Source organism: Oncorhynchus kisutch, linkage group LG1, assembly GCF_002021735.2.
Source record: "Oncorhynchus kisutch isolate 150728-3 linkage group LG1, Okis_V2, whole genome shotgun sequence".
In the NCBI taxonomy this organism is placed as follows: domain Eukaryota; kingdom Metazoa; phylum Chordata; class Actinopteri; order Salmoniformes; family Salmonidae; genus Oncorhynchus; species Oncorhynchus kisutch.
This window is the reverse complement of record NC_034174.2, coordinates 13,127,525-13,149,542: the sequence shown is the minus strand read 5'-3', so window position 1 is coordinate 13,149,542 and position 22,018 is coordinate 13,127,525. Positions and strand designations below refer to the sequence as shown.

The following is a 22,018-nucleotide window of genomic DNA, read 5'->3' as shown; positions in this document are numbered from 1 at the left end:
ACCTTGGTTCAGTAATAATACATTAATTAACAGTATTTATAAACAACTAATACAAAAATATAGTATCATATTATTGAATATGTTTTGCTTCAGCTCTTACCCACTGTGTTGTTATCTTTATCATGTGTTAAATTGTATGATGTTGCTCTTAACTGTAGTTGATTATTACTGCAATTTGTAATAATTGATATTGAATAGCCAGCCCTCTGGCCCAATGTCTGTATCTGTGTGTGTCTAGGTTGTGCGTGCGTGTGAATGTGTGCAAATAGTGTGACCCCGCCTAATGCCACTGTCCATCTCTCCTCCACTGTTGGCTGTATTGACTGCTGGTTCTGGAATCTCTGCTGCCCCCTGCCTGCTGGCCGCTGACCCACACCTCTGGATACTGGGTGTAGCAGCTAGGACAGGTTTGTTGGAATGTCTGTTGCTTCCAGATCCCTCCTCTGTTCTTCGCTGTCACATGACTCTTTGATCGCCCATCCCGTCCCGCTTGACTGACAGGCTAACCCGGTGATACGGTTCCTGTCTGAGTCACTGTGTGGTGCCGCCAGCTAGGTCTCGACATCTACCTTGAAGCATGTCTATAATAGCATAAAAAAAGCAAACATTGAATATCCCTTTGAGCATGGTGAAGTTATTAAATGCACTTTGGATGATGTATTAATACACCCAGTTACTTGAAAGACACAGGCATTCTCCTTAACTCAGTTGCCGGAGACAAAGGAAACTGCTCAGGGATTTCACCATGAGGCCCATTGAAAACAGAGTTTAATGGCTGTGATAGGAGAAAACCGAGGATGAATCAACAACATTGTAGGTACTCCAAAATACGAACCTAAATAACATAGTGAAACGAAGGTAGCTTGTACAGAATACAAATATTCTGAAACATGCATCCTGTTTGCAATAAGTGACTAAAATTAAATTAAAATAAACATGTGGTAAAGAAATTAAATGTATGTCCTGAATATAAAATGTTTGGGGCAAATACCACTCTTCATATTTTCAAGCATGGTGGTGTCTGCATCATGCTATGGGTATGCTTTTCATTGGCAAGGACTGGATAGTTTTTAAGGATAAAAATAAACAGAATAGAGTTAAGCACAGGCAAAATCCTAGACGAAAACCTGGTTCACTCTGCTTTCCAAAACACACAGGGAGATGAATTCACCTTTCAGCAGGACAATAACCTAAAACAAAAGGCCAAATATATACTGGTGTTGCTTACCAAGTTGACATTGAATGTTCCTGAGTGGTGTAGTTACAGGTTTGACTTAAATGGTCTTAAAAATCTATGGCAAGACTTGAAAATGGTTGTCTAGCAATGATAAACATCCAACTTGACAGAGCTTCAAGCTTAAAAAAATTATAATGAGCAAATATTGTAAAGTCTGGGTGTGCAAGGCTCTTAGAAACTTACCCAGGAATAGTCAGAGCTGTAATCACTGCCAATGGTGATTCTAACATGTATTGACTGAGGGTTGTGAATACATATTTAAATGAGATATTGCTGTACTTCATTTGCTAAAAATTCTAAAAACGTGTTTTCACTTTGTTATTATGGGGTGTTGTGTGCAGATGGGTTTATCAATGTAATCCATTTTGATTTCAGGCTGTAACACAACGACATGTGGAATAAGTCAATGTGTATGAGTACTTTCTGAAGACACTGTATCTACAAATACCAATAAAGTGAAAACATCTGGCTGTAGATATTGTTACCATATTAAATTACAGCCACACACACCACTATGCGAGTTCATTTTAGTCACTAAGCAGATGCTCTCATCTAGAGAGATTTACAGGAGCAATTAGGGTTAAGTGCCTTGCTTAAGGGCACACCAACAGATTTTTCACCAAGTCAGCTCAGGGATTCCAACAAGCAAACTTTCGGTTACTGGCTCAATGCTCTTAACCGCTAGGCTTTCTGCCACCGTTCAAAAAGGTCTCCCATGCTACTGTACACAAGGTTGGAAAGGCCTGTGCCCCAGTACTATACTCCAGTCATCCCTCGCTCGCTCGCCCTCCCCCTCCTCTCCTCCATTTCTTTCATCTTCCTCACCTTCCACAGCTGTCCAAACCTTCACCACTCCCGCTCCTCCTGGAGAAGGCCATTTGCTTGATGTGTAGTATGCCTGTGCTGCAGTGACTCACCTCTGTGTCCTCTCTCTCTCTCTCTCTCCCTCCCTCTCTACCACCTCTCTCTTTACCCTATCTCTCTCTCTTTCTCTCACCCTCCCTCTCTACCACCCCTCTACCCTACCTCTTCTCTTTCTTTCTTTCTTTCTTTCTTTCTTTCTTTCTTTCTTTCTTTCTTTCTTTCTTTCTTTCTTTCTTTCTTTCTTTCTTTCTTTCTTTCTTTCTTTCTTTCTTTCTTTCTCTCTCTCTCTCTCTCTCTCTCTCTCTCTCTCTCTCTCTCTCTCTCCCTCCCTCCCTCCCTCCCTCCCTCCCTCCCTCCCTCCCTCCCTCCCTCCCTCCCTCCCTCCCTCCCTCTCTACCACCTCTCTCTTTACCCTCCCTCTCTCTCTCTCTCTCTCTCTACCACCTCTCTCTTTACCCCACCTCTAATCTTTCTCTCTGTCACCCTCCCTCTCTACCACCTCTCTACCCTACATCCTCTCTCTCTCTCTCTCTCTCTCTCTCTCTCTCTCTCTCTTTCTGAAGGCTAATTTGGTAGCAGCGTTCGAGCAGAGCCTACAACTGATGACGTCACGTCTACAGACCCTGTCGGTCAGCCAGGAGCAGAAGGTACCGGTAAATGCAGCTGCATTATGCTAACGTCTCTTACGTTTGTTTACGTTCAGAAACTTCAGTGGAGCTGAGTTTTGTTCTATTCATTTACTGTCCAGCTATTTCCAATCAATGTAAAATAAATGTTATTATTCATAACTCTTTCTAGTTTACTATAATTAGATGTAGCAAACATTCAGTATCTTCTGGTTGTGAGAAATTCATTTAAAAAAATGTGTGTGGGGAATTCATATTAACCTACAGTTTTTCAAACAAATGAACCAATTTACTTTTGCTCAATGAAAATCTGAGAGCATAGTGAGCCTAGAGTGTAGACAGTCTGACCTCATCAATGTGCGTTGACAGTCAACCCCTGAGCCTGAGACACCATAGAAATTCCATAGTCAATCCCCATCTGATATTGCTCGTTCTGATATTCATTCATTTCTTCTTCTCTTTTGGGGGGATTATAGACACTGCGCTGCTGGAACTAGAAACATGAGCATTTCGTTGCACCTGCTTTAACATCTGCTTATCTGTGTACACAACAAATAAATGTTGATTTGATTAGGATTCATCTATCAGCGCTGTTCTATTGAGTTTTGGAGAATTCCCAGATTTTGAGAAAGTTCCCAGAGACAACTAACATTTTGTCAGTGTGTTTATGTATTGAGCCTGTTTCCCCGTAGGACTCTGAGCTGACTGATCTGAAGGAGACCATAGAGATCCTGAAGACGAAGAACACAGAGGCCCAAGATATCATCCATGTGGCCCTCAGCAACCCTGAAATCCCTCCTGAAGGTAGAGAGCCAACCAAAGGCCTAAAGTTCTTTTACCATAATCACTCCCCACATACCTTATCTCTCTCCTCTTCTCTCTCCATAACCTTTTTGATCTCTCTCTTCTCTGCTTTCACCAGTAAATATTCACGGGATGGTTTTTCAATACCGTCAAACTATTGTCAAAATACCGTCAAAAATATTCCTGTAGCTGAGGAGTGCTCAACTCCATTCTCTTATAACGAGGCGGAGTTGAGTTTGACAACTGGTCATATTTGCTAGCATCAACATTCAGTGACCATCAGTCGATACTCCCGGGAAGAGAAAAGGATGGTAATGAAGATGTGAAAATCTGGAGACCACCCAACCCTTATTCACCCTCCTCACTAGCTCCTCTCTCCAAAAGAGTTCTTCTCTCTAGCTCCTCTCCTCTCTCCTGAACAGTTCTTCTCTCTAGCTCCTCTCCTCCCTCCAGAACAGTTCTTCTCTCTAGCTCCTCTCCTCCCTCCAGAACAGTTCTTCTCTCTAGCTCCTCTCCTCCCTCCAGAACAGTTTTTCTCTCTAGCTCCTCTCCTCCCTCCAGAACAGTTCTTCTCTCTAGCTCCTCCTCTCTCCAGAACAGTTCTTCTCACTAGCTCCTGTCTCCAGAACAGTTATTCTCACCAGCTCCTCTCCTCTCTCTAGAACAGTTCTTCTCACTAGCTCCTCGCCTCTCTCAGAACAGTTGTTCTCTCTAGCTCCTCACCTCTCTCAGAACAGTTCTCCCTAGCTCCTCTCCTCACTCCAGACAGTTCTTCTCCCTAGCTCCTCTCCTCTCTCCAGACAGTTCTTCTCCCTAGCTCCTCTCCTCTCTCCAGACAGTTCTTCTCCCTAGCTCCTCTCCTCTCTCCTGAACAGTTCTTCTCACTAGCTCCTCTCCTCTCTGCAGAACAGTTCTTCTCCCTAGCTCCTCTCCTCTCTCCAGGACTTCTCCCTAGCTCCTCTCCTCTCTCCAGAACTTCTCCCTAGCTTCTCTCCTCTCTCCAGAACTTCTCACTAGCTCCTCTCCTCTCTCCAGAACTTCTCACTAGCTCCTCTCCTCTCTCCAGAACTTCTCACTAGCTCCTCTCCTCTCTCCAGAACATTTATTTTCATTAGCTCCTCTCCTCTATTCAGATCAGTTCTTCTCACCAGCTCCTCTTGTCTCTCCAGAGCTTCAGATGAAGAGGCAGAACTCATCCGAGAGCATCTCCAGTCTGAACAGTATCACCAGCCACTCCAGCTTGAGCAGTCTGAAGGAGCAGGAGGCCAAGAAGAAGAAGAAGAGCTGGGTGAGAGCACAGAACCGCCTTCTGTAAATAGAATAGATCATTAGAATTAGGATTCTTATTGAGATCCTGGTTCTATGAGAGAACCCACTCACTGTGGCCAGGGTAGTGGTACTGTCTTGCCAAATTCAGTCCAAGTACCAGAAATGGTCTGGAGTTTCTCTCTCTCTCTCTCTCTCTCTCTGTCTCTCTCTGTCTCTCTCTCTCTCTCTCTGTCTCTCTTTGTCTCTCTCTCTCTGTCTCTCTTTGTCTCTCTCTCTCTGTCTCTCTCTCTCTCTCTCTCTTTGTATTTTATTCAGGTCTTTGAGGTGGAGGTGAGTAGTAGATATTGTGAGAGCTGCAAGTCCTCCGTCCCTATTTTCCTCCCTCCCTCCGTACACTGATGTGCCATTCTTGTTACAGTTTATTTCAGTCGCTTTGGTGCATTTTTCACATCATCCCGAACATGTGCAAAATAATAAGTCCATTTCTCAGAACAATTTGTACAAACTGCAATATACAATATATATGTTTCTAAAGCTAGTCAGTCACTAAAAATCCTTAGTACATCTCTCAAAAGTAAATATTCATGCCAATGATCATGTCAGTATCATCAGAATGATAAGTCATTGAGTCATTGTTCACGAATAAGGTCGCCAAAATGTTTAGGCATGTTGTCAATGTGACTGTGTACTTTGACAGTATTACCTGATGTAAACTTAGGCTACAGTTTGGATGACAGCTACTGTATTGAAAATGCACAAGGCTGCACTTCTATGGCATATATCAATTTCAACAGTACTATTTACATATTACTGTATGTGGGTTATTGATTGAAAGAGACTGGACAACCCAAGGGGCACAAAGGGAAAAAACTAAATTAGAAAGAAACACAGGAAACCACCCCTAAGGCACAACTTTGCCCGCAGAACTGTTGTGCTGTCTCTACACATCCAGACGTTCCTGTCTGTCGACCCACATATTCTCATCCACATCACAACGGATATTTTCCTTTCCAATGCAACATGGAAAGAATCTTTTGGAATGCCTTATCCATCCTCTGCAGGCGTCTACATGCTGCATGCATTGCAGCCAGCAGGATCATCTGTGTGTGTGGCTGACGATCGTACACCTTCCACCTCCATGCTGAAAATAACTCCTCAATTGGGTTAAGGAATGGTGAATAAGGTGGGAGGAATTCTATGAGCATCCTCGGGTGGGTCACAAACCATTGCCTTTTGATGTTTGATCAATGGAAACTCACATTATCACAAATGACCACATACTTTGGCAAATCCTCTCTAAACAGACCCCTCTCATCATCAGGGATGAGAGTCTCTAAAAAGTTGAGTAGATGCTGGGTGTTGTATGGCCCTATAAGGGGGATATGGGTTAGGACACCATGCTCCGAAATAGCAGCACACATGGTGATATTTCCTCCCCGTTGGCCTGGCAAATCCACAGTAGCTCTGTGACCGATGATATTCCGACCCCGCCTTCTGCATTTGGTCAGGTTGAGGCCAGCCTCATCCACGTATACAAAGTTGTGAGAGGGTTAACTTGATTCCAACTCCATTATACGCTATATCCCAGAACACACAGTTGAATTTGTTTTGGTGAGGAAGAGTGACATAAAATGTACATATATTGCATGTTCCTTCCACAGCAATGGAAATGTGTGCAGTTTATGCTTACTGTACTATGTATCACTATAAAATGTTGCTGTAAAGTAGTTACATAGATATATGTTTTACCTGTACATACTGGTACCGTAGCTCCTTAACTCCCTCCTCATTCCTTTGGAATGGTACACGGTACAGCTGTTTCATACTCATCTGGTTTCTATGCAGCACCCTGTCGATGGTTGAGATGCTAACCGTATGGATGTTTTCAAAGACATCGTTGTCTTTTTTATTTTATTTATTTTACCTTTATTTAACCAGGTAGGCAAGTTGAGAACAAGTTCTCATTTACAATTGCGACCTGGCCAAGATAAAGCAAAGCAGTTCGACAGATAAAACGACACAGAGTTACACATGGAGTAAAAACAAACATACAGTCAATAATGCAGTATAAACAAGTCTATATACAATGTGAGCAAATGAGGTGAGAAGGGAGGTAAAGGCAAAAAAGGCCATGATGGCAAAGTAAATACAATATAGCAAGTAAAATACTGGAATGGTAGTTTTGCAATGGAAGAATGTGCAAAGTAGAAATAAAAAAATAATGGGGTGCAAAGGAGCAAAATAAATAAATAAATAAAAATTAAATACAGTTGGGAAAGAGGTAGTTGTTTGGGCTAAATTATAGGTGGGCTATGTACAGGTGCAGTAATCTGTGAGCTGCTCTGACAGTTGGTGCTTAAAGCTAGTGAGGGAGATAAGTGTTTCCAGTTTCAGAGATTTTTGTAGTTCGTTCCAGTCATTGGCAGCAGAGAACTGGAAGGAGAGGCGGCCAAAGAAAGAATTGGTTTTGGGGGTGACTAGAGAGATATACCTGCTGGAGCGTGTGCTACAGGTGGGAGATGCTATGGTGACCAGCGAGCTGAGATAAGGGGGGACTTTACCTAGCAGGGTCTTGTAGATGACATGGAGCCAGTGGGTTTGGCGACGAGTATGAAGCGAGGGCCAGCCAACGAGAGCGTACAGGTCGCAATGGTGGGTAGTATATGGGGCTTTGGTGATAAAACGGATTGCACTGTGATAGACTGCATCCAATTTGTTGAGTAGGGTATTGGAGGCTATTTTGTAAATGACATCGCCAAAGTCGAGGATTGGTAGGATGGTCAGTTTTACAAGGGTATGTTTGGCAGCATGAGTGAAGGATGCTTTGTTGCGAAATAGGAAGCCAATTCTAGATTTAACTTTGGATTGGAGATGTTTGATATGGGTCTGGAAGGAGAGTTTACAGTCTAACCAGACACCTAAGTATTTGTAGTTGTCCACGTATTCTAAGTCAGAGCCGTCCAGAGTAGTGATGTTGGACAGGCGGGTAGGTGCAGGTAGCGATCGGTTGAAGAGCATGCATTTAGTTTTACTTGTATTTAAGAGCAATTGGAGGCCACGGAAGGAGAGTTGTATGGCATTGAAGCTTGCCTGGAGGGTTGTTAACACAGTGTCCAAAGAAGGGCCGGAAGTATACAGAATGGTGTCGTTTGCGTAGAGGTGGATCAGGGACTCACCAGCAGCAAGAGCGACCTCATTGATGTATACAGAGAAGAGAGTCGGTCCAAGAATTGAACCCTGTGGCACCCCCATAGAGACTGCCAGAGGTCCGGACAGCAGACCCTCCGATTTGACACACTGAACTCTATCAGAGAAGTAGTTGGTGAACAAGGCGAGGCAATCATTTGAGAAACCAAGGCTGTCGAGTCTGCCGATGAGGATATGGTGATTGACAGAGTCGAAAGCCTTGGCCAGATCAATGAATACGGCTGCACAGTAATGTTTCTTATCGATGGCGGTTAAGATATCGTTTAGGACCTTGAGCATGGCTGAGGTGCACCCATGACCAGCTCTGAAACCAGATTGCATAGCAGAGAAGGTATGGTGAGATTCGAAATGGTCGGTAATCTGTTTGTTGACTTGGCTTTCGAAGACCTTAGAAAGGCACGGTAGGATAGATATAGGTCTGTAGCAGTTTGGGTCAAGAGTGTCCCCCCCTTTGAAGAGGGGGATGACCGCAGCTGCTTTCCAATCTTTGGGAATCTCAGACGACACGAAAGAGAGGTTGAACAGGCTAGTAATAGGGGTGGCAACAATTTCGGCAGATAATTTTAGAAAGAAAGGGTCCAGATTGTCTAGCCCGGCTGATTTGTAGGGGTCCAGATTTTGCAGCTCTTTCAGAACATCAGCTGAATGGATTTGGGAGAAGGAGAAATGGGGAAGGCTTGGGCGAGTTGCTGTTGGGGGTGCAGTGCTGTTGTCCGGGGTAGGAGTTGCCAGGTGGAAAGCATGGCCAGCCGTAGAAAAATGCTTATTGAAATTCTCAATTATGGTGGATTTATCAGTGGTGACAGTGTTTCCTATCTTCAGTGCAGTGGGCAGCTGGGAGGAGGTGTTCTTATTCTCCATGGACTTTACAGTGTCCCAGAACTTTTTTGAGTTAGTGTTGCAGGAAGCAAATTTCTGCTTGAAAAAGCTAGCCTTAGCTTTTCTAACTGCCTGTGTATAATGATTTCTAGCTTCCCTGAACAGCTGCATATCACGGGGGCTGTTCGATGCTAATGCAGAACGCCATAGGATGTTTTTGTGTTGGTTAAGGGCAGTCAGGTCTGGGGAGAACCAAGGGCTATATCTGTTCCTGGTTCTAAATTTCTTGAGTGGGGCATGTTTATTTAAGATGGTTAGGAAGGCATTTAAAAAAAAAATCCAGGCATCCTCTACTGACGGGATGAGATCAATATCCTTCCAGGATACCCCGGCCAGGTCGATTAGAAAGGCCTGCTCGCAGAAGTGTTTCAGGGAGCGTTTTACAGTGATGAGTGGAGGTCGTTTGACCGCTGACCCATTACGGATGCAGGCAATGAGGCAGTGATCGCTGAGATCTTGGTTGAAGACAGCAGAGGTGTATTTAGAGGGGAAGTTGGTTAGGATGATATCTATGAGGGTGCCCGTGTTTAAGGTTTTGGGGAGGTACCTGGTAGGTTCATTGATTATTTGTGTGAGATTGAGGGCATCAAGTTTAGATTGTAGGATGGCTGGGGTGTTAAGCATGTTCCAGTTTAGGTCGCCTAGCAGCACGAACTCTGAAGATAGATGGGGGGCAATCAGTTCACATATGGTGTCCAGAGCACAGCTGGGGGCAGAGGGTGGTCTATAGCAGGCGGCAACGGTGAGAGACTTGTTTTTAGAGAGGTGGATTTTTAAAAGTAGAAGTTCAAATTGTTTGGGTACAGACCTGGATAGTAGGACAGAACTCTGCAGGCTATCTTTGCAGTAGATTGCAACACCGCCCCCTTTGGCAGTTCTATCTTGTCTGAAAATGTTGTAGTTTGGAATTAAAATGTCTGAGTTTTTGGTGGTCTTCCTAAGCCAGGATTCAGACACAGCTAGAACATCCGGGTTGGCAGAGTGTGCTAAAGCAGTGAATAGAACAAACTTAGGGAGGAGGCTTCTAATGTTAACATGCATGAAACCAAGGCTATTACGGTTACAGAAGTCGTCAAAAGAGAGCGCCTGGGGAATAGGAGTGGAGCTAGGCACTGCAGGGCCTGGATTCACCTCTACATCGCCAGAGGAACATAGGAGGAGTAGAATAAGGGTACGGCTAAAAGCTATGAGAATTGGTCGTCTAGAACGTCTGGAACATAGAGTAAAAGGAGGTTTCTGGGGGCGATAAAATAGCATCAAGGTATAATGTACAGACAAATGTATGGTAGGATGTGAATACAGTGGAGGTAAACCTAGGTATTGAGTGATGAAGAGAGAGATATTGTCTCTAGAAACATCGTTGAAACCAGGAGATGTCATTGCATGTGTGGGTGGTGGAACTAATAGGTTGGATAAGGTATAGTGAGCAGGACTAGAGGCTCTACAGTGAAATAAGCCAATAAACACTAACCAGAACAGAAATGGACAAGACATATTGACATTAAGGATAGGCATGCTTAGTCGAGTGATCAAAAGGGTCCGGTGAGTGGAGAGGTTGGTTGGTGATTTAGACAGCTAGCCAGGGCATCGGTAGCAAGCTAGCATAGGATGGAGGTCTGTTGTTAGCCACCCCTTACGTTCCGTCAGTAGATTAGTGGGGTTCCGTGTGGTAGAGGGGATTAATCCAAATCACACAACAACAACAAAAATAAAAACAATAGATATAGTTATAGAGGCCCAAGAAGAAAACATAATAATAATAATAAAAAAATAATAAAAAAAATTGTCCGATTGTCTATTCAGATAGCAGCCGGTAAGACAGCTAACGGTTAGCAGGCCGCAGATGGGCGTTCAGGTAACGTCGCGACGGAGGAGCCAGCCGAATAACTCCTTCGGGTAGATAACGTCGGCAGTCCAGTTGTGAAGGCCCGGTGGGGCTCCGCGAAGGCAGTAAAACGGGTCCGGATAGGTGACTGCAGCCCAGGTGTGATTGATGGAACTCAGGAGTGATTGACGGAGCTTGCTAGCTCCGGAATAATTGATGTTTGCTCCGGAATCGACGAAGGCCGATAGTCACACGGATAGCAGCTAGCTAGCTGTGAGATCCGGGTATGAATGTCCAGAGAGCAGTCGAAATCCAGGGACATGGAGAGAAAAATTGGTCCGGTATGTTCCGTTCCGAGCCGCGCTGCGCCGTACAGAACTGGCGATAGATTTTCGAGCTAAAGGATAGCTGATGACCACAAACCGTGGTTAGCTGAATATTAACGATTTGCCAGTAAAGGAGCTAACTAGCTTCTGAACTAGCTTCTGGATTAGCTTCTGGCTAGTTTCAGGCTAGCTTCTTGGAGTTTCTGGCTAGCTTCTTGGAGGATTACAGATCTGAGGTAAATAATACTTTTTTATAAATATACATTGGTGAGGCGGGTTGCAGGAGAGTGTTTTGAAGATGAGTTGATGGAAAATAAAAATAAAATGTATGTGAAAAAGTTGTAAATATATATATATACAGGACACGACAAGACGAGGACAAAAGACGTCTGAACTGCTATGCCACCTTGGAGATGAGTCCTTCTTCTATAATGGTCCTTTGTATTTCCCTGAGTCTCATGGCATTGTTTGCTCGGACCATGATGCAAATAGCCTCCTCCTGTTGAGGTGTGAAAAGGCGTCCTCTGCCACTGGTTTGAGGTAATCTTGCAGTCCTATGTGGGGAAAAATGCAGTGATGCATCGCACACTTTCACATAGACAAAAACTATGCGAACACACATTTTACTGTAAAACATACAGGTGGGTGCATGTAAGGTGCAGTATGTATCTGTATAGAGTATATTTCTGCATGCTGTGAAATACAAGTGGACTACTGTAATATGAAGCATTGTAGGAAGTATACAGTATAATGCTTATATACAGTAACAGTGCACTGTACATTGGTGGACATACCTGTTCTCTCTTCAAAACATTTGAACTATTGAGGACACTGTTGATCTCCCAATATTCGGCTGCACCCATCAGCCATTGTAAGGTCATGATTGACAACATGGTCTACAATAGTGGCCCTTATGTCATCAGATATGTGCCTATGTCCTCTTCTGCCTGTTCCTCTGTTTTGCTTTCCACCACACATCCTTGCTCCTCTTCTTCCTCCTCTTGGCTGTTGACCCTGTTCGTTTCCTGGTCCATCCATTATTGGAAAATTGCAACTCTGTGTTGTGGTCTGTCTATGTATGCTTGCCAATTGATTCTTCATGAGATGCAACTTTGAGCAATTTAGACAACTGGTTGATTGCTGGTTGAACTAACACTTGACATTCCTTCATGAGTGAGGGTCAATTTCACCTGCACGATTCATCAATTCACGTTTTTGTACAAAAGATTTAAAATAAATGTGTAAAACTACTCTTGACAGTTTATGACAAATAGTTCAACAATTTTGCATGTAATGGCTTATGCAAGGAACTAATGCCCATATGTTTTGAGGGGTAAGACTATTCAACAGAGAACCATCTACTATTTAATTTTAATTTTACCTTTAATTAACTAGGCAAGTCAGTTAAGGACAAATTCTTATTTTCAATGACGGCCTAGGAACAGTGGGTTAACTGCCTGTTCAGGGGTAGAACGACAGATTTGTACCTTGTCAGCTCGGGGATTGCAACCTTCCGGTTCCTAGTCCAACGCTCTAACCACTAGGCTACCCTGCCACTATATTTTGATCAACATGACATGAGCAATTGATAATGTGGAAAAAAGCTGACACTTGTACATTATCAATTGCAATATGTTCAAAGGAATAAGAAATTGCTTTAATGATGTGCACAAGTGACTAGATTATTTGGAATTTGTACAAGTAGTATCAAGAATTGCACTTTTGATCTAAGAAATGCACCAAAGCGACTGAGAAAAACTGTAAGATATTTGGAAGCTGTCTAATTTCTAATCTCATATTAAACCTAGCTAACTCCACTTCATTCACTAACTGCATGTTACATAAGCATACCATTTACGTTAAATATATGCCAGATAAATTATTCCTAAATCACAAGTAAATAAATCGTTAACAAATTGAATTCAGATGTTCTCAAAACCTGCAGTTAAATTCTGTTTGGTTCAGTGTCAGAGAAGTGATGTAGAGATTTTTTCTGTCAGATGACAATATAAACTTTTTGTGATTTATTGTCACCCCAACCATTGTGTTGTTTTGTTTGGTGGTCGTCCTTGAATATCATTAAATAAGGAGCAAGGCTTTTATGATTATGTTGGGTTTGTTGACAGTAAAACCCTATATGAGGAATTCTCCACATTTCTTAAGTGTCTGTACTATCTGTAAAGTAAAAAATAAGTGTACTTTAGGATTCGACAATAAATAAAATCATTATTCTTGCAGCAACTCAAATCTGTACAGTCTGTGCAGCGCTCAAGGCTCATCAATACAATTTCCAGCTGCTCTTCCCACCATTGGGCAGTGCTCTTCTCCATTCTGTCCCCCTCATTTGACAGTGCTTGTCTCTATTCCTTGCCCCTCTTTGGACCATATTTACAAAGTTGAATGGGAATTTCTGTCTCATTACCGGGTGCTAATTTCTACAGTTTCCCTGCAGACTAAGCTGTTAGGTTATTTCCATGTTGTGTGTGCTGCAGCCCGTGACTATTGTTGTTTCACTCTGCCAGATTAGCCTTGGGTTCTCACATTGTCCCGCTTCACCTCAGCAGGAACAACACCAGTATAGGGGTGGCGAGATTTGGGGATTTTGAGGACAATATTGTTTTCCTACTGGTTATATTCAAGTCTAGAAAATCAGAGGCAGTTGTTACTGCTGTGATTTTTGTATTATTTCTAGTTTTTTATAGAATATTAAACCATACAATCTACTTGTAGGGAAGCCGCTCAACATCTACATCACATTAGTGATCTAACAGACTCCCATCCAGAGTAACCCACAGAAGCAACCAGGGTCAATTCCCTGCTCACGGGCAAGTCGACAGATCAAAAAGGTCAAAAAACGGGGACCCGAACCTGCGACCTATCTGCCATCGGCCAAAGCTCCCAACTGCCAGGCCAACAGCCCCCCCCCTCCCCAGATCCCCTGCTGTGATATTTTGATGAAGCAAAGGAGTGTGTCTCAAATGGCACCATTAACCCTATATAGTACTCCTCTCTGGAGGAGTAAAACAAGGTTGTCCACTATCGGCATATCTATTTATTATTGCCATCGAATTGTTAGCTGTTAAGATTAGATCAAACAATAATATTAAGGGATTAGAAATCTGTGGCTTAAATACTAAGGTGTCATTGTACGCTGATGATTCATGTTTTCTTTTAAAACCATAATTAGAGTCTCTCCACGGCCTCATAGAGGATCTAGATACTTTTGCTATTCTCTCTGGATTAAAACCAAATTATTACCAAATAATATTACTATATTACGTAATGGATCACAAAAAAAATGCAAATTTTACATTACCATGTAGTTTACCTGTCACGCCCTGACCTTAGTTATCTTTGTTTTCTTTATTGTTTTGGTTAGGTCAGGGTGTGACGAGGGTGATATACAGTGCCTTGCGAAAGTATTCGGCCCCCTTGAACTTTGCGACCTTTTGCCACATTTCAGGCTTCAAACATAAAGATATAAAACTGTATTTTTTTGTGAAGAATCAACAACAAGTGGGACACAATCATGAAGTGGAACGACATTTATTGGATATTTCAAACTTTTTTAACAAATCAAAAACTGAAAAATTGGGCGTGCAAAATTATTCAGCCCCCTTAAGTTAATACTTTGTAGCGCCACCTTTTGCTGCGATTACAGCTGTAAGTCGCTTGGGGTATGTCTCTATCAGTTTTGCACATCGAGAGACTGACATTTTTTCCCATTCCTCCTTGCAAAACAGCTCGAGCTCAGTGAGGTTGGATGGAGAGCATTTGTGAACAGCAGTTTTCAGTTCTTTCCACAGATTCTCGATTGGATTCAGGTCTGGACTTTGACTTGGCCATTCTAACACCTGGATATGTTTATTTTTGAACCATTCCATTGTAGATTTTGCTTTATGTTTTGGATCATTGTCTTGTTGGAAGACAAATCTCCGTCCCAGTCTCAGGTCTTTTGCAGACTCCATCAGGTTTTCTTCCAGAATGGTCCTGTATTTGGCTCCATCCATCTTCCCATCAATTTTAACCATCTTCCCTGTCCCTGCTGAAGAAAAGCAGGCCCAAACCATGATGCTGCCACCACCATGTTTGACAGTGGGGATGATGTGTTCAGGGTGATGAGCTGTGTTGCTTTTACGCCAAACATAACGTTTTGCATTGTTGCCAAAAAGTTCAATTTTGGTTTCATCTGACCAGAGCACCTTCTTCCACATGTTTGGTGTGTCTCCCAGGTGGCTTGTGGCAAACTTTAAACAACACTTTTTATGGATATCTTTAAGAAATGGCTTTCTTCTTGCCACTCTTCCATAAAGGCCAGATTTGTGCAATATACGACTGATTGTTGTCCTATGGACAGAGTCTCCCATCTCAGCTGTAGATCTCTGCAGTTCATCCAGAGTGATCATGGGCCTCTTGGCTGCATCTCTGATCAGTCTTCTCCTTGTATGAGCTGAAAGTTTAGAGGGACGGCCAGGTCTTGGTAGATTTGCAGTGGTCTGATACTCCTTCCATTTCAATATTATCGCTTGCACAGTGCTCCTTGGGATGTTTAAAGCTTGGGAAATCTTTTTGTATCCAAATCCGGCTTTAAACTTCTTCACAACAGTATCTCGGACCTGCCTGGTGTGTTCCTTGTTCTTCATGATGCTCTCTGCGCTTTTAACGGACCTCTGAGACTATCACAGTGCAGGTGCATTTATACGGAGACTTGATTACACACATGTGGATTGTATTTATCATCATTAGTCATTTAGGTCAACATTGGATCATTCAGAGATCCTCACTGAACTTCTGGAGAGAGTTTGCTGCACTGAAAGTAAAGGGGCTGAATAATTTTGCACGCCCAATTTTTCAGTTTTTGATTTGTTAAAAAAGTTTGAAATATCCAATAAATGTCGTTCCACTTCATGATTGTGTCCCACTTGTTGTTGATCCTTCACAAAAAATACAGTTTTATATCTTTATGTTTGAAGCCTGAAATGTGGCAAAAGTTCGCAAAGTTCAAGGGGGTCGAATACTTTCGCAAGGCACTGTATGTGTTTTTGTCCTGTCTATGGTTTTTGTATGTTTATGGGGTTTGTCCAGTCTAGGTGTTTTGATGTCTATAGTTGCCTAGATTGGTTCTCAATCAGAGGCAGCTGTTTATCGTTGTCTCTGATTGGGGACCATATTTAGGTAGCCATATGCCTTGGATAGTTGGTGGGTTATTGTCTATGTGTAGTTGCCTGTTTCAGCACTCGTGTTATAATGCGTCACGTTTGTTTTGTTGTTTTGGTTAGTTTGTTTAGGTGTTCTTTGTGTTCTTCGTTATTAAAAGAAGAATGTCTTCAAATCACGCTGCGCCTTGGTCTCCTCACTATGATGAACGTGACATTACCAATAAAATGGTCTGACGGAGATGTGGACATACTCGGTATACAAATCCCAAACGAAATGATCTCACTCCAATATATTTTTATAGAAAGTTAGCAAAAATAGATAAGATCTTGCTACCATGGAAAGGAAAGTACCTGTCTATTTGTGGAAAAATCACCCTGATTAACTCTTTAGTCATATCACAGTTCATCTATTTGCTTATGGTTTTGCCTACACCTAGTGACCTGCTTTTTAAATTATATGAACATAAAATATTCAATTTTATTTGGAACGGCAAGCCAGATAAAATTAAAAGGGCCTATTTATATAACGAATATGAATTCTGAGGGCAGAAATTATTAAATATTAAAGCATTAGACCTCTCACTAAAGCTATCAGTCATACAAAAGTTATACTTAAATCCAAACTGGTTCTCTAGTAAATTGGTACGAATGTCTCATCCTATGTTCAAGAAGGGCCTTTTTCCGTTTATTCAGATTACACCTGCTCACTTTCGGTTGTTTGAAAAGGAAATCATCTCCAAAATATCTTAATTTTTTAAACAAGCCTTAGAAAGTTGGTTGCAATTTCAGTTTAATCCACCTGAAAAGACAGAATAAATAATACAACAAATATTGTGGTTAAATTCAAATATACTAATTGATAAAAAAAACGATTTTTCGAAGAAATGTTTAAAACATTTATAATTTTGTGAATAATATCATAAATAGGACTGGTGGAGTTATGTCACACATGCAGCTAAGACAGACATATGGAAATGTCTGCTCTACCCAAAATTACAACCAATTAATTGCAGCATTACCACAAAAATGGAAGAGGCAAGTAGAAGGGGAAAAAAGTAAGGAACTTGTATGTCGGCCCTGTATTAAAGAACATAAATGGTTAAAGAAAAGTGTGATAAATAAGAACATATACCAATTTCATTTAAGGACCAAAAAAACTGACAGCTGTGCCATATACAGTGGGGCAAAAAAGTATTTAGTCAGCCACCAATTGTGCAAGTTCTCCCACTTAAAAGATGAGAGAGGCCTGTAATTTTCATCATAGGTACACTTCAACTATGACAGACAAAATGAGAAAAAAATGCTTACATGCTAACCATGTATATGTGTCACTCGCATTAACATCTGCTAACCATGTGTATGTGACAAATAAATTTGATTTGATTTAGTGCACTATGCAGGGAATAGGGTGCCATTTGAGACACATCAACGAGTACGGGATGGTTACAGGGGTCAGACTGAGGAATTGTTCACTGTGGTTCTATCTGGGTACTCTATCATTCTGACTACTTTAATTCTGTTCCAGAAAGGGATCCTCACTCTTTCTCTCTGTTATCTATGTACTCCTGTTGTACAGCTGAGGAGTTCCTTCAACAAGGCATTCAGTAAGAAGGGTTCAAAGCTCTCTGCTTCGTACGCTGACATCGAGGAGATCGCCACTCCAGATTCCTCGGCTCCCTCCTCTCCTAAGATCACCATCCACCACGGGGACAGGGATGGGGACGGGGACAACCCTCCCTCCGTGATGAGGTCCTCTGTCTCTGCATCCTCCTCTGGGTAAGGCCTCACACATCCTGATCCCCCTTGGTGCCCCTCTAGTCTGAACCATGTTTCTATTCCATAAAATGCATATTTAAAACATTGAGGGGCAACAAATGGTATGTATGAATTTAATGTATCAGTATCTATCTCTGTTTCATTTATCAGTATCTATCTCTATATCATGTATTCATATCTATCTATATTTCACGTATTAGTATCTATCTCTATATCGTGTATTAGTATCTATCACTAATTTAATCTATCAGTATCTATCTCTAATTTAATCTATCAGTATCTATCTCTATATCATGTATCAGTATCTATCTCTATATCATGTATTAGTATCTATCACTAATTTAATCTATCAGTATCTATCTCTATATCATGTATCAGTATCTATCACTAATTTAATCTATCAGTATCTATCTCTATATCATGTATTAGTATCTATCACTAATTTAATCTATCAGTATCTATCTCTATATCATGTATCAGTATCTATCTCTATATCATGTATCAGTATCTATCTCTAATTTAATCTATCAGTATCTATCTCTATATCATGTATTAGTATCTATCACTAATTTAATCTATCAGTATCTATCTCTATATCATGTATCAGTATCTATCTCTATATCATGTATCAGTATCTATCTCTATATCATGTATCAGTATCTATCTCTAATTTAATCTATCAGTATCTATCTCTATATCATGTATCAGTATCTATCTCTATATCATGTATCAGTATCTATCACTAATTTAATCTATCAGTATCTATCTCTATATCATGTATCAGTATCTATCACTAATTTAATCTATCAGTATCTATCTCTATATCATGTATTAGTATCTATCACTAATTTAATCTATCAGTATCTATCTCTAATTTAATCTATCAGTATCTATCTCTATATCATGTATTAGTATCTATCTCTATATCATGTATCAGTATCTATCTCTATATCATGTATTAGTATCTATCACTCATTTAATCTATCAGTATCTATCTCTATATCATGTATCAGTATCTATCACTAATTTAATCTATCAGTATCTATCTCTATATCATGTATTAGTATCTATCACTAATTTAATCTATCAGTATCTATCTCTATATCATGTATCAGTATCTATCACTAATTTAATCTATCAGTATCTATCTCTATATCATGTATTAGTATCTATCACTAATTTAATCTATCAGTATCTATCTCTATATCATGTATCAGTATCTATCTCTATATCATGTATCAGTATCTATCTCTATATCATGTATCAGTATCTATCTCTAATTTAATCTATCAGTATCTATCTCTAATTTAATCTATCAGTATCTATCGCTAATTTAATCTATCAGTATCTATCTCTATATCATGTATTAGTATCTATCTCTATATCATGTATTAGTATCTATCTCTAATTTAATCTATCAGTATCTATCACTATATCATGTATTAGTATCTATCACTAATTTAATCTATCAGTATCTATCTCTATATCATGTATTCATATCTATCTCTATATCATGTATTAGTATCTATCTCTATATCATGTATCAGTATCTATCACTAATTTAATCTATCAGTATCTATCTCTATATCATGTATTCATATCTATCTCTATATCATGTATTAGTATCTATCTCTATATCATGTATCAGTATCTATCACTAATTTAATCTATCAGTATCTATCTCTAATTTAATCTATCAGTATCTATCTCTATATCATGTATCAGTATCTATCTCTATATCATGTATCAGTATCTATCTCTAATTTAATCTATCAGTATCTATCTCTAATTTAATCTATCAGTATCTATCTCTAATTTAATCTATCAGTATCTATCTCTATATCATGTATTAGTATCTATCTCTATATCATGTATTAGTATCTATCTCTAATTTAATCTATCAGTATCTATCACTATATCATGTATTAGTATATATCACTAATTTAATCTATCAGTATCTATCTCTATATCATGTATTCATATCTATCTCTATATCATGTATTAGTATCTATCTCTATATAATTTATCAGTATCTATCTCTATATCATGTATTAGTATCTATCTCTATATAATTTATCAGTATCTATCTCTATATCATGTATTAGTATCTATCTCTATATCATGTATTAGTATCTATCACTAATTTAATCTATCAGTATCTAGCTCTATTTTATTTATGTGTCTTCTTTATCTCCATCAGTTTAATGGAATAGATTATACATGTGCCACATCAGTTTCAATGGACATGATGCCTCTGTTCAGTATTTGCATTGTGTGTTTTTCTCCCTCAGGCTGTGTGAAGGAGGCGAGGATCCCCCAGAGGATGAGAAGGTTGTGTCTACGTTGCGCTCGGCCCTCTGGGAGAAGGAGAGGAAGCTGACGGACATCCGCCTGGAAGCCCTTAGCTCTGCCCACCAGCTGGAGCAACTGCAGGAGGCCATGAACAACATGCAGGTGTGTGTGTGTGTCTGCCTGTGTGTATGTGTGTGTGTCTGCCTATGTGTATTTGTGTTTTTGTGTTACCTAATGATGTCTACTGTAACGTAGATATGGTTTGACTCCTGAACCTAACCCCATTAAGGCCCTACAGGACTCCCCTCATTAAGTAGCTATCTTTATTAGTATCCCCCCTTAATCCTACACTGTGTGTCCCTGCCTGCAGATGACAGTGGAGAACCTGAAGGCAGAAAATGACCAGTTGAAGACAGGCGGTCCCTCAACGTCCACCTCCCAGTCCTCCAGCTTGGCATCACTGGGCACTGCCTCGCCACGTCAATCTGTTGCCATATCTCTGACCAAGACCTTAAGCATGAGCCTGGGAGAGGGCAGCTCCCCTGGTGAGGGCTGGCGTCAGTATACAGTAACTAGAGGAACACCGGCATCACTGATCAAGTTTAAGACTGAATGACTTCCATGAATTAGCTTTAATTTAAAATATGAAACTAGAGATAATTATCACAAAACATGTCAGCTAAATAACCCTCCTTAAAGCGTGTATATGAAACCTAACAGTTTTTACAAAACGACCCAACAACCACCCAGGATTCTATTCACAACCAGTAGTGATCTCACTTCACCTCATTTTAACTGTAAGAATTAACACAAGGACAATGTAGTTAAAGTAGTCATGGCAAGCACTCATTAGATTATTCCTTGACCTCACTCTCTCTTTTTGTTTCCCCCTTCCTCTCTCTCCATTTCTTTCTTTATCTCTCTGCCTCCCTCTCTCTGAACAGACCTGTTCCAGACAGAAGCCGCCAGTCTCCCCTCTCACAGAGACGACCCACGTGTCAGAGTGGTGGTTCGTGTGGCCAACCTGCGCATCTTCAAAGATGTGAGCCTTTTTATTACAATTCATGATGAATGTGCCAGACTTATTCAGTTCAGTAGACCTCTATAATAAAAGTGATGGTTAACCTTTTAACCTATCCAGTAATGTTGGTCCTTGTTCAACAGGAGGTGAAACAGCAGGACTTCTTCATTGGTACTGTGAGGGTTAACGGCAGAATGGACTGGCCAATGTTGGATTCGGCTGTCGGCCAGGCTTTTAAGGTGAGACTCAACAGGCACCTCGACTGACAAAAACCCTGCTCTTCCTTCACAAGTGGATACATTGTTGCTGTAAATGTTCCCTAAAAATGCCAAATGTTTAACCTTCAACAGTAATGCAAAGGTAGGGTGTGGGGTTCTGTGTAGGATCATAATGTCAACAAACAGTAAACACATAAATATGGGAGCACTTTTCTTCTCCATGTGGACATGGTTTTGGCAAGGGTCTGTACTTAACCTTCACATCTTATACTGTAAGTTCTCAGTCTGCTTTCCCCTCAACCACTAATGTTCTCTTCCACCACTAATTTTCCCCTCCACCACTAATTTCCCCTCAACCACTAATGTTCCCCTCCACCACTAATGTTCCCCTCCACCACTAATGTTCCCCTTCACCACTAATGTTCCCCTCCACCACTAATGTTCCCCATCCACCACTAATGTTCCCCTTCACCATTAATGTTCCCCTCCACCACTAATGTTCCCCTCCACCACTA

General features: G+C 40.9%; 1 protein-coding gene across 10 annotated transcripts in view; it reads left to right on the top strand.

Moving 5' to 3' along the window:
* LOC109899205 (neuron navigator 1) overlaps positions 1 to 22,018 on the top strand; it is a 107,406-nt gene that overhangs the window by 72,616 nt on the left and 12,772 nt on the right. For 5 of the 10 annotated variants that reach the window (XM_031832004.1, XM_031831947.1, XM_031832100.1 and 2 more), the window contains 9 exons: positions 399 to 407; positions 2,665 to 2,754; positions 3,420 to 3,531; positions 4,701 to 4,819; positions 17,773 to 17,972; positions 20,264 to 20,426; positions 20,635 to 20,809; positions 21,209 to 21,306; positions 21,429 to 21,524. In XM_031832004.1, coding sequence (XP_031687864.1) covers positions 399 to 407; positions 2,665 to 2,754; positions 3,420 to 3,531; positions 4,701 to 4,819; positions 17,773 to 17,972; positions 20,264 to 20,426; positions 20,635 to 20,809; positions 21,209 to 21,306; positions 21,429 to 21,524 — 1,062 coding nt within the window. The remainder of the gene's footprint in view (positions 1 to 398; positions 408 to 2,664; positions 2,755 to 3,419; positions 3,532 to 4,700; positions 4,820 to 17,772; positions 17,973 to 20,263; positions 20,427 to 20,634; positions 20,810 to 21,208; positions 21,307 to 21,428; positions 21,525 to 22,018) is intronic. The other 5 variants (XM_031832218.1, XM_031832052.1, XM_031832141.1 and 2 more) reach the window with 3 other exon arrangements.